This window comes from Dendrobium catenatum, unplaced genomic scaffold (assembly GCF_001605985.2).
Source record: "Dendrobium catenatum unplaced genomic scaffold, ASM160598v2 fragScaff_scaffold_1271, whole genome shotgun sequence".
NCBI classification, from domain to species: Eukaryota; Viridiplantae; Streptophyta; class Magnoliopsida; order Asparagales; family Orchidaceae; genus Dendrobium; species Dendrobium catenatum.
This window is the reverse complement of record NW_021319733.1, coordinates 311,251-323,911: the sequence shown is the minus strand read 5'-3', so window position 1 is coordinate 323,911 and position 12,661 is coordinate 311,251. Positions and strand designations below refer to the sequence as shown.

Genomic DNA, 12,661 nt, shown 5'->3' with positions numbered 1-12,661 from the left:
CACAACATAAAGAAAAATGTGCCCATGTGGTGCGTGGAGCACCTGCAAAGATACTCCACATTTGGATTTCAACACCCCTACACCTGTCTTTTTTTTTTTCAAAAGGATGGCATGCAAAAGAAGCTAGTGGCAATGCTAACAATCTAATCCCTTTTCTAAGCGGGAGAGACATGGTTGAGTATCAAAAGCTCATTTTAATAAAGAATTACTCCAGCTTGGACCGATTGAGCTGGTGCCACGTAAATGAAAGAAAACTCCAAATGCAACTTCAAATGAAGGAGGCACCCTTCCCTCTCAAGTGGCCAATGATGTGGTCCTTTAATGGGATTGTAAAGGGCGATGTAACATGGCTAACCCACTGTTGGGGTGTCAGAATTTCAACACCCCTAAACAAATTTTTTTTTTTTTTTTCAATAGGATGTCATGCAAAAAAAGCTAGTGGCAACACCAACAAAACTAATCCCTTTTCAAAGTAGGAGAGACAAGGTTGAGTATCAAAAGCTCATTTTGATAAAGAATTACTCCAGGTTAGACCAATTAAGCCGGTACCCCGTGAATGAAACAAAGCTCCCAATGCAACTTCAGATAAAGGGGACCCTTCCCCCTTAAGTGACCCTTCCCCCTTAGGATTGTAGGGGGCGCTACAAGACAGCTAACCCACGGTTGGGGCACTGGGACACTAAACAGCCTTAACCTATTAGGATATTAAAAAACATTATACTATAAATCTTGTTACTGAATCAGCAGCTCAATTGAAAAGCACAACTAAAATAAGTAGCAAGCATTTTAAATAGTTACCTGAAGTGCAGATATTTTAGCAAACCTTTCATACAAGCCTTCAACCACAACTTCACAGGTTGACTCAGCTGTAACTATAACTTTCTTTAGAATATTCTTTACATATGTAGAGTTGAATAAAATATCACTATGCACCTGCATATGCAATCCACGTGCATGAATCAAGGACCAGAACTAATTACAAAAAGCATGAACATAAAAAAAAAAAATTAGAAATTCTACTTGTCGAAAGCCAATGTCTATCTTTAAGTAGGTTTAATATGTACCTAAAGGTGATATAGCAGAAAAAGACTAGTGAACATCAAAAATATCATAAAACTTAGAACTTATTTTGCTTCACATGCTGCTTAAACAAACAAATTCTATATGCTCACTAGAAGTGATGTTTCAAGTAGCTTCCCTGCAAAGTATCATCAGGTCATACAATAATCATAACAAGACATAATGCGGACATGATCAAGACCGAGACCATGTCATTCCCAATGGATATTTATGGGACTAAACAAAAAGAAAGTTGGTTTAGTTTAATCAGTTGAAAAGATAGAGAGCAAGCCAGGGTAAAATAATTAGGTTGTCAATATTGTAACATGTAGTTCACTGTAAATCATGGAAACAATGACAGAAGATGCATGTCTATATTGGATGTAGAAACTCCAGGGTCAGCAAACGGAGAAAAGATAAGTCGCCAATTAAAGGAACTAAGAGAATACAGAACTTGATTGCAGAGCAACACAAAGAATTAAAAGTCCACACGCACATAATCCCAGATGAGCAAAGTGTGGATCTGGAACAAAGCACGGAGGAGGCACAAAGTCTAGAGTTGGTAACACATAGTAAAGTTAAGAACTCATCTTTTTATTCATAATAATCATCATGAATTACAACAAGCTTAAGAGGCAGCTTATAAGATAATCGCTTAGGAAACAATGATATAAATTATTTACTAATGCTTCAAAAAACATCTAACTTCTAAAATGGCATATTAAACTCAAGCAATGTAATATAAAGACAACGGAAAAAACAAACCCTAAAAATGCTTCACACTACAACAACAAACACTGACATATCTAAAAGTCCTTTGAAAAACTGGTGCAGCATCAATTCTCCAAATGTACAAAGAAGTACTCCTTAGAAGTTGAAGAGCTTCATTGGAAGAAAGAATTAGTATTTCATAACCAGTGGGAGAAATATTTGGTGATCTCCTAGCAGACTGCAAGAATGGTTGATGGTCTAATTCCAAGTAAGAAAAGAAAAAAAGGGGGGGCGCGCAGGGGCAAAGCAAGCAAGCCAAGTTGATGAGTAATCATGAATTTAACACATCAATCAGGATGATGATTAAGTTGTCTTCATTGTGACCTAGATTTGATGACTACTAGTTATGGAAACAAACTCTCTAAAATGTAGAGGATAGACTTCATATATCAATCCTAGCCCAAACCTACATTTGGTGGGAACCTCATAAATTGAGTTACGACTTTTAAACCAACACGATGAATAACTTTATTCTTCTTTTTTCCCCTCATCTCTCATAGCTCAAGTTGAATATAGGCATTTAGGGTTTTGTTTATTTAGCTCAAATTGCATGAAGGCATTTAGGGTTTAGTTTATTTTGGAATCATATGATTAAAGAAATTTGGATTGGATCTTTTCATTTAAGAAGGGAATATTAGGAAGGTATGGCATGGGATTTCAAAATGGCTGATTAAGAACATCGTATGGGAAGATCTGGAGTAGGACAAAAGATTAAATGCTATGTTTATTTAGGAAATGTATGATTGGATGAATTGAGAAAAGAAAATGGGGTGGAGGGCCCATTTTAGCTTTGGTGATTTTCGGTAAGAGAATAAAAAGGATGGGATTGCGGGTTTTTTCCTTGAAAGGAAAAATTAGAGGCTCAAATAAAGTCCTAAGATTGGGAAAAGAGAGTGATTCCTAATGGGAGAGTTGTCTTTCTAGAGAGAGGACAAGAGTGCTCAAGTTTGGCGAGAGAATCCTGCAAAGAGAAATAAAGTTGATTGAGGAAGGTGAGGTGAAAAGAAAAAGAGAGTTCGTTGGGTAAAATAAAATGGAAGTTATGAGATAAGAGGATATCCAGCTTAGAGAGAATGTTTGGTGCCATGTGAGAGAAAGATCATATCTCTCAGTAGGGGTGTCAATTCGGGTCAGCGAGTCGGGTTCGGGTCGAACTCGGAACTGACCCGGCACTGTTCGGGTCAACCCGAACCCGACCCGTTTTTAAAAACGGGTTAGGTTTTTGGACCCGAACCCGACCCGATTCGGGTCCGGGTCAAAGTGACCCGATACGAATGACCCGAAGTTGACCTAAAATTGCTAATTTTCGGGTCAAAATCGAGTCAATATTCGATTTTCGGATCAAAATGGGTCAATCTCGGGTTTTCGGGTCAAATATGAGTTTTCGTGTCACTTTCGGATCAATTTCGGGTTGCTGGGTCAACCCGAACCCGACCCGATTTTTAAAACGGGTTGATTTATTCAACCCGAACCAGGATTTTTCCGAGTCGTGTTCGGATCGTGTCAAAAATTGACACCCCTATCTCTCAGAAACAAATGAGAGATAAGAGGGAATACAATAAAGGAGTGGAGTTTATGGATGAAAGATAGTACCATGTGAGAGAAAGATCATCAGAAACAAACAGAGAATCGATAGGAAAGAGAAAGAGGGAGCACTGGATAAGAAAGATAGAATTTATTCTAAGAAAAGTAAAATTAGCCCATTCGTGCATTCATCATAATCAAGCTAGAAAATTATATACCCCTGAGTAATGACCAACAATAGTTATCCATTATTTGAAAGGCCAATTATTGTAAGGACAATTAACACACAAACTAGAGCAAACGTCAAATGGCACAAAAACAACAAAGGAATTGCAACAACAACAACAACATCAAATCTTTATCCCACTATATGGGGTCGGCTAAAAATTTTTTTCTCCATTATGTCCTCTTAAATAGACAAAGGATTTATATGGCAAAGCCTGTATAAGGTCAGGTTCGTGATTCAATCTACTAACTTTTACTTTAAGTTGTTCACGTCCATAATTAATAAAGAAATGTTGTCCTTCAAATTCTACAAGAATTTGTGCAGAATAGTTCTATATTTCTCGTGTAGACTAGCATAGTCATGCAGTGTTAAACCATTATTTATTGATTTGTATAGGTTTGGCTCATAGTACGGATACAAAAGTTAGATGGAATGAGCCTCTAGTCCAACATTACCCATCAAGCTAATTTGGTGGCACACGGGTAATACATAATTTAGTCTCAAGCTAAGGAATTGTGAAATCATCATGGACACTAGTGTAGAAAATTGACATAATGGTATTATCCCTGGACAAAACTATGGATAATGCCTAATTGAGTTATGAATGAGCAGATTATTAAAAATGTCCAATAACAAACAAAAAAATTCAATTAAAACAGATATATGTGTGTGAGCCTAAGTCTGAAAGCCAACAACTATATCCAGCGCTTTTTTTAAAAAAACAAACATATCCAGCACGCTTGGCACTGGATGTCACTAACATCAGAACTAACATTACACAAAATGAAGTGCAAGTAATACTTTAACAGCAAGATGAGGATATTCAAAGTACATTTTTGTCAAGATTAAAAAGTAAAAACAAAGATGTCGTGTCTCTTATCCTAATCATAAATCCTAAATTCGAATGTGTATCAATGAAATCCAACATATGCAGTCGCAAAATGAATGGAAGAACAAACCTTTTTTATACCTTATTGTGACAAAAAAATCCAACAGCACATACAACTCAAAAATCCTTAATTTTAAATAATCGGAAGACATAGAAAAATCATCAAATTAGGAGAGGGAAATTTCAAAGCATATCACAAAAAATTCTAGCTCAAGCAATAGGCTCCCTAGTTCCTGCAGCATTGTTCATAAGTTCAAGTCAAGCATGTGAACTTCAAAATTAATCATTCACTGGCTCTCTACATAAAATTGTATCTATAACTATTTTGTACTTATAACTAGTCATGCATCTACTTATTTGTAACACGTCTTGAATACTACTTTTAATTGATAAAATATTTGGGATAGGCTTCTATCCTCTCATAAGATGAAAAAAAATAAACCTTAGAAGTAGACCAAATTCTTAAAATGCAAAAAGAATTTTTGAAACATACGGAATTTTCAACACATAGCTCTAAAATGAAATTCTGAACTTCTTCAGTAAGGGATCCTCCACAAGTTTGCCTGTAAAGACAAAATATATGTTTTACAAAAAAAAAAAGACATAGGAAAATGATATGCGCAGATCATTAGCATTTCCAGAATACTATAACTGAAATGTCAATAGCTAAACACTATGTTATTCCAAATATGGCTGAGGCATACCTTTGCTAAAAATAAATGCAAAGTTTCCATTCAAATTAAGGCAAAAATATCAAGAGAAAACTTTCATTTTCAGCTTCTGCGCAGAAATATTGATCTTTGTCTCACCAAAAAACCATCAACTTTTTTTCATTTATCATTCAGCATAGCAAACTGCCGCACGATATTACTTTTTTTTATTTCCACTCAGATTAATTTCCCTTTTGTCTGATCAAAATAAAGATGCCTTTTGAGCCTCAAAACAGAAACTTGAAACTAAGAATTTATTCTTCTTTGAATAATCAATGATACGAAATATCATACAAATGAGAATGAAATTCACGCGCGCTTCTTCGGTTTAATCCCGTAAATCCATCAAACTATTGGATTTAATAAATCAAGGACTTCGAGCAAAATGTGGAAAACGCAGTGAAATGAGGACTTTAACTTACTGTGACATTTGAGCAACCTTTTTTTCTTTTTTCTTTTTTTCTTTTTTTGCATTTGACAAAATTTAACTCAATTCCTACTTAAATATTTCATACATCTTTAGTTGTGGCATTGTAGTCTCGAAGGCCAACTTTGCTTGAAATATTTCATACAAAAACCAAACAGTAACAAACGAAACTACCTGGCGATGAGGAAAGATAAAAAGGAAAGGTACCTTGCTAATGAAATGAAGCAGTTAGCCGGCTCCAAGGCAAGAAAGGCTGCCTTTAGACACAAAAAATTATGGCTTTTGGTATCCTGTACAAGAGCCATTTTGCCCTCGAGAAAGCGCCGCCACTAGTTTCAAAACTCTACGGAAAGCGCTTCTATCCAAATTCCTAACCAAGGAAGGGCAGGGGGAACCGGAAATATTCCGCGAAGGCTACCCGGGCCTCCACGGGAGAAATTATTCATGCCGTCCGAATTTCATTAATTTTAAACACTGCGCGAAATTTTACCTTATAATTATAATATAATATATTTGTTTACTTATTTGTAACTTTCATTTAAGATGTTAAATAGTAGAAAGATAGACTACTTAAAATAAGACATTAATAAGCTTATTTGTAAGCTAAAATGAACAAAGTCATGTGAATAATTTGAGTAAAACTAGAACAAAATATGATATAATGCCATGATTTAAGTGCATCAAACATGAATAAATTTTGATGTTATAACAGTTGGCAATGTGGCTTGAAGACATGAAAAGTATGACTTTTAGCACAATCAAATAATAAATATATGAAAATTACACTAATGTATATGACAATATGACAAGACTAAGGTGCTCAAGGTCAACAAGAATTTTACAATCTCTAACCTCAACATTATTTGTAGGATAAAACTGAATGAAACCCACCATATTTTAACTATCTATAATACAATTTTGGTGCCAATTTAGTGTTATCCATGGCTACTAGAGTAAGAGGGCAGTTACCAATGACATGAGGAAAAGCATAGATAAGAAGAGCACAATAGCAATAGAAATGTCAAGTGGCAATACTTAGAGGAAAAGTCAAATAAAGAAAAAAAAAATTTACTTGTCTAAATAGTAGGAGAGGAGGAGAAGATGATGAAAGAAAAAGAAGAGGAAGAAGTTTAGATGCTGCTGTGTGAGATTCACCCTTTAGGTTAGTTAGGAGATTTGTTATGATTCATGTTAGCTCCCAATAACAAATTTCTGATTTCAATTCTGATATTTTTACGATAAGTTATGAAGTAAAATATATTTTTAATAAGGATTACAAATCTTTCATCTTGTATTTTATGGAATACTATAAAATACTTTATTTTGGTCATTTTAACCGTAAGAAATCGATATTTCACTGGTATGTTTCATCTATACAAATTTCTGAATTATTCCTATTGAAAATGACAATTTTGGTATTTGCTAAGATTTATTAAAAAGTCTTAGGATGATATTTTAAATATCCCTTATAAATGGTTTTTCAAATTGTGAATATTTGATGTAAAAGTAACGCATACATGCATCATCTTTATGAAATGTTGTAAATATATATTCATGTTCATGTTTTACATCATGTATATAAGTTAAGTATGTTTATCTATGCATGTGCATTCATGTTCATATGATGGAAGTTCTTACGTGGGAGATAGTTAATGTGCACTACGAGTTCTATTATAGGAGCTCAATTCTCCATTATAATTTTGTTTTTGACTCTTACTCGTCTACTTTTATGAGGATTGGAGAGATTATTTGTGATCTCATCTACTTTATTCGAGTGTGGGAGGTTCAATAGAGTTATATGTGGAAGTAGAGTTATAAGGAGAATTGATTTGTTCGCTTTAACCTAATGGGAATTTGATCCTGCGCTCTCACCTCACACCGTCGCCCACTGCTACACTCGCGAAACCCAAGCTCCGTTCTCTGCCGCGCGGGTCTGGTCAACCCGGCAACCCGGCCGGGTCAGGTCCGGGTTGAAATGTCTGACCCGTTTGCAAAAATGGGTAGGGTTCAGGTTGACCCGTTTATATATGGGTCAACTCGGGTTCGACCCGAACCCGACTCGTCGACCCGAATTGACACCCTACATTAGGGCATGCATGTCATAGTTCATATGTTACATATTCTATCAAATGAAATAAATTTAAATACAAAAAATGCATTGTAGTTTTTTTTTAATTATTTCCGGTCTCGACAATTATCCTTCCGCAGTTCTGTTAAACAATGCACTCTAATACTTATGTGAAAGTATATTAATGTTTGTACTTTTCAATTTCAATTAACAAGTTCCAAAAAAGTTAATTTTGATGCACATTGAGGTTTTATTCATTTTATGTTATCCTTCTAATAATATCAGCATGAGTAACCCTTATTTTTATATTTATTACCAAAAAAAGTATTTATATTAATGAATATTTAAACATTTTATTTATACATTACAAATATGAGTATTAACATCTATTATAAAAGCTGGGATAGACTACTAAGCATGCGAAGCTTAGTTTATTATTTATGAAATAATATGAAAAAAGAAAGTTATGGTTGAGTAGAGCTTGATAAGGGCAAGACCATCAAAAGCTTTGTATTAAGGTATTTTGTAATCCAATTATTATATTTTTTATGTATAAAATGAAATCGAATTGAAATGTTTATGTATGATTCTTTTGAAAATGAAATTTGGGCAATATTTTATGTTATTTAAATTCTTTTGGATTACTTAGTCGGATCTGAAATATTTTACATTGTGGTTGAGATGATTAGGATTAAGAATTAACTATTTCATTAGATTTTGGGGCATGACAGTGGTATCAGACCAACGATTTGGAAGAATTGAATCATAACCAAAGTTGTAGATAATTATATGCACATGCAAGGAGAATGTCAAGGCACTTTAGTATTATTTTATGTATATATATGTTATGTGTGTGAATAGTTTAACCATGTATTTCTATGATAGATAAAATATTGTTACATCATGAATCCTCAAGTCAAAAAGTAGCTGAAGAATGGAGTTACAGTCAAGTTGATTTAGTTTAGAGTACTATGGGGGCAATGAATCTAGAATCCATGATGCAATGTGTTGGATTAGTAGCCCATTTTATGGGTTAATTTCAAAGTAGGATGATGGGAGTTAAGGGAGAGGAAGTGGAGAGGCATCTCCATTTATTTTTGAGATTGAGGCCTCCAAGATTTCAAAGAGCAGTCGAGACTTTCGTAGTTGAGGCTTGCCTGATGAGGTTTGAGAAGTATTATTAATAGTATGCAGTGTTCTAAGTGTAGGAATGTCCCATTAGCATTATTTAGGTTGGATGGAGAGGAAAATCATTAGTGGATAGGCCAACGAAGAGAGAAGTCTGAAGGTGACTGTATGCTGAGATTTCCTTGGACGAGTTTACTAAGGCTTTCAATAGTTATATTACCATCAGCCATGCAGTAGATACAAGAGTCGTTCATGATAGTTATCCATGGAGTAAAATGATAATGCAGTATGAGGAAGATTTTATAGCCCTTATCATTTATGCTCCTTAATTGGTTAATATTCTTGAAAAAAGTGTTATAGTTTCTTGAGGGGTTTGATATATAGTTGAGGCACCCCTAAGTTTTGATCCATATTCTTTATTTTTATGTGCTCGTGGAAAGAGCACTGCTAGTTGAGAATGAATTGATGTCCACTCAATAAAGGTAGGATACCATCATGAAGAGGCTTGCATAAGAATAATCTAGAAGTGGTGTTAGTGAGAAGAAGACTTGGTTTGGATGTACTGATTCTAGGTGGGGAGGACCTACCGTATATGGGAGAGTGTAAGTGGATCAATATCTACAGGAAGAAGCATGCAAGTCGATCATGTATAATCACGTGACATTATTTCATCTACGGTTAGTCTAGTCACCAAGTGACTCAGTGTGGAGGGCACCAGATGGTAGATATATGGCAAAAGGAAGCAATACTGCAAGAGCTAGCAACTATTAACAACAAACACATCTAGAATTATTAGTGAAGGATCCTCAACCAATAATGATGGTAAGTTTGGAGGCAAATGATTTGGTGGATCAACATGAGGTGCTCATATTAGTGAAAAAGAATTGGTTTGGATGTAGTGATTCTAGGTGGGGAGGACCTACCATATATGAGAGTGTAAGTTGATCAATATCTATAGGAAGAAACATGAAAGTAAATCATGTATATTCACGAGGCATTATTTCATATGTGGTCAGTGCAGTCACCAAGTGACTCAGTGTCCATGGAGAACACCAAATGATAGACATATGATAAATAGAAACAAGAGCTACAAACTATTAACATCAGCCCCATCTAAAATTATTAGTTAAGGATCCTCAATCAATAGTGATGGCAAGTTTGGAGGCAGATGATTTGGTGGATCAACAAGAGAGGCTCATAGAGAGTTAATTGTAGCGGTTAGTGTAGCATAAGTGAGGCATAGAATATACAATCTAACCCAGTAAGAACCAAAGGATGTACATGATGTATTGACAATTACGACTTTTGTTTTTTTATGGTCTTATCATATTTTATTTGATTATAGAGCGAGCCATTCATTTCTTCTAAGTATGCGTTGAATGGTTTGGGTCAAGTTTTTGATATGTTATTATATAGTTTGTTTGTTTGTTTTACTACTTATTGGACAATTTTAGTTACTAATCAAAATTGCATATGTGAAATTAAAACCCCAAATAAGAAGTTAAAATAATTGATGGCGTTATCATATTAAAGTAGTTTGATGTAATTGAAGATATGGACCGACTAAGTAAATATGTGGCCAAGATTGATTGTAGTAAAAAGAGGGTGATTCTACATGACAAAGTGCAAGTGTTTCATTTTCAAGGTGCCAGAGGTGTTTTATCTTCCCTAATATTTGTATTGTAGTTGATAAATCCTATAGAATAGTTGATAAAGTTTGGATGATGAAATCAATATAAATGATTAAAGTTCAGTTAAAGTACAATTACAAAGAGAAAAGTCTTTGGAGAAAGAGATAGAGATAATGCAACTTTATATGGATCCATTATGATTGTTAGCTGGTACTGAATGTCTCAATGATTAAATTTTACTTGGGTTGAGAATGCAATGACCACTTTTACATTACCAAGTCCACATGTGATAACCAAAACTGAATATGGTGAAAAATTTAAGCGTGGACCTTCGAAAGAGCACCGCTCGTGGGATACAAACGCAGAGAGTACGGCCGCACTATCCCATAGGACAAAACGATTGTAGACCTCTACACTCGACACAAACAGGTCGATGGAAGGGAAGATTGGATCGTGCATACGACTAACCATTGAGGATAGAGGCTGTCGCCAACACACCCCGATGGGTAGTAATATGTACGACCTAGTCACGGGTTTCCCCCACCCGATACAACAGTTCGAATGGGGTTTAGTAGATGTGGAACCGAGTCTCCCACGGGCGCAAGCCCCCATAGTTAATTACATCCGAGGCCGGAGCCCGAGAAAATTCTCGATTAAGGATCATACATTATCCCCTCCTAAAGTGGGATTGGTACAGGGGTGAAGACTAGGAAGTCCTATCCAAAAAAAAAGAAGAAGAAAGGTCCGAATGGCTGAATCAATATGCGTGGTTCATACCAGCATTCGGAGGCTCTAGGGTACTAAAAAGAAACTGAAGAAAATAAAAGATCAAGCACTCAATCACATATGTGATAGAAGGATGGAGGTGGCATCATCCTGTGACACAAATAAGTAGGATTTATAATCCCTGAAATAAAGGGACATACCTACTATTTAAGGAATACTACGAGACCTAGTGTAGTAGCCTCGAATCCTAGATCTAGGTTGGGCTTAGTGTTCTACTCAACACTAAGGCCTGTGTCCTAGCTAATGTAGTGCAAAATCTGGACTTACCCTGGCCTAGATTGGGGAGCCAGCTAATCGCTTTAAAACCATGCAGTCTAGTCAGTTATGAAAGATTGGTGGGTGGTACAGTTATTGGAAGTAGGACCGACATCTAGAAGATTTCCTAAGTGGTCTTAGACTTATATGGGTCAGATGCTTCTAGCTAATGCAATTAAATTTTATTTAGTTGGTTAATAATGCAATGCATGCTAGTTGAAATGTCAGCTCATGAATGCTATAGAATTTTAAAATCAGGCTTATAGAAAATAATTTTTTGAAAAGACTGGGTCTCCCTAGGTCCGGCACTTCATCCTCATAGGCCAGATTATCCGAACTCTACCCGCAGGCAGGGAGATGTCTTATAACAAGGAAAGAAAGATGTAGTAACATGCATGCGACCCCGGACGATTCCGGCAGTTCCCTAGGTATGTTAGATTTCTATGTTATTTAGACTTAGAATTTTAAAGATTAGTTGTGAGTCGAAAATATTTTATAATCCTTAAGGAGCCTAACGAAAATCCAGGCGAAAGCAAAAACGGCATGCAAGAAAGAAACCTAGAAAAAGCAGGCAATTTCTACTATGCAATCAGGTAAACACATCAATATAAATCCAAAAAATAATCAACTAAATGGTCATAGACAAATTGCCCTTATTACAACCCAGATATGCAGAAAATAAAGTGGCCAGGCACCACTGCCAACAACCTAGATTTCTAAGCCTATGACAGACGCAAATGATTTTGAGTGGGATATTGGTCTTCAGTCTTCTGGGGTGTCTCCTTCTCCTTGGACTCCTTGGACTCCTTGGATCTCTCCTCCTTGGACTCTTTAGATCCGTCGTGGCTTAAATATCCAAACGAAGAGACAATTCTCCCCTTTGGGGATGATTGCCTTTTCTCTTTGGATATCTAAAGCCATCCAACTCGATCTTCCAAATGGAAGAAGACTCTCTCCTTTAGGGTTGCCTTCTTCTTTTGGAATTCGAGTTTGATAAGAATATCCACACTCATAGACCATTTTCATAACTCTTTACAAATATTACAAATTTTATATCAAATATAAAGAAAAAAAATTCTAAAGTCCCTACAAGGTTATCCTAATAAAAATCAATCCCAAGCCGTTTATATATAAAAATAAAAACTAAACCCATTGAAGCTGTGCCAAGCCATGCTCTTAATTATGAG

At 35.6% G+C, this 12,661-nt stretch overlaps 1 protein-coding gene across 2 annotated transcripts in view; it reads right to left on the bottom strand.

Annotated features, from left to right (window-relative positions):
* LOC110100864 (putative uncharacterized protein DDB_G0277003) overlaps nucleotides 1-6,052 on the bottom strand; it is a 53,921-nt gene extending 47,869 nt beyond the window's left edge. The window contains exons 1-3 of one of the 2 annotated variants that reach the window (XM_020828572.2): nucleotides 5,814-6,052; nucleotides 4,963-5,032; nucleotides 799-933 (exon numbers count right to left, since the gene is read on the bottom strand). In XM_020828572.2, coding sequence (XP_020684231.1) covers nucleotides 799-933; nucleotides 4,963-5,032; nucleotides 5,814-5,911 — 303 coding nt within the window. In that variant the 5' untranslated portion in view covers nucleotides 5,912-6,052. The remainder of the gene's footprint in view (nucleotides 1-798; nucleotides 934-4,962; nucleotides 5,033-5,813) is intronic. The other variant, XM_020828571.2, reaches the window with a different exon arrangement.
* Nucleotides 6,053-12,661: the final 6,609 nt, after the last annotated feature.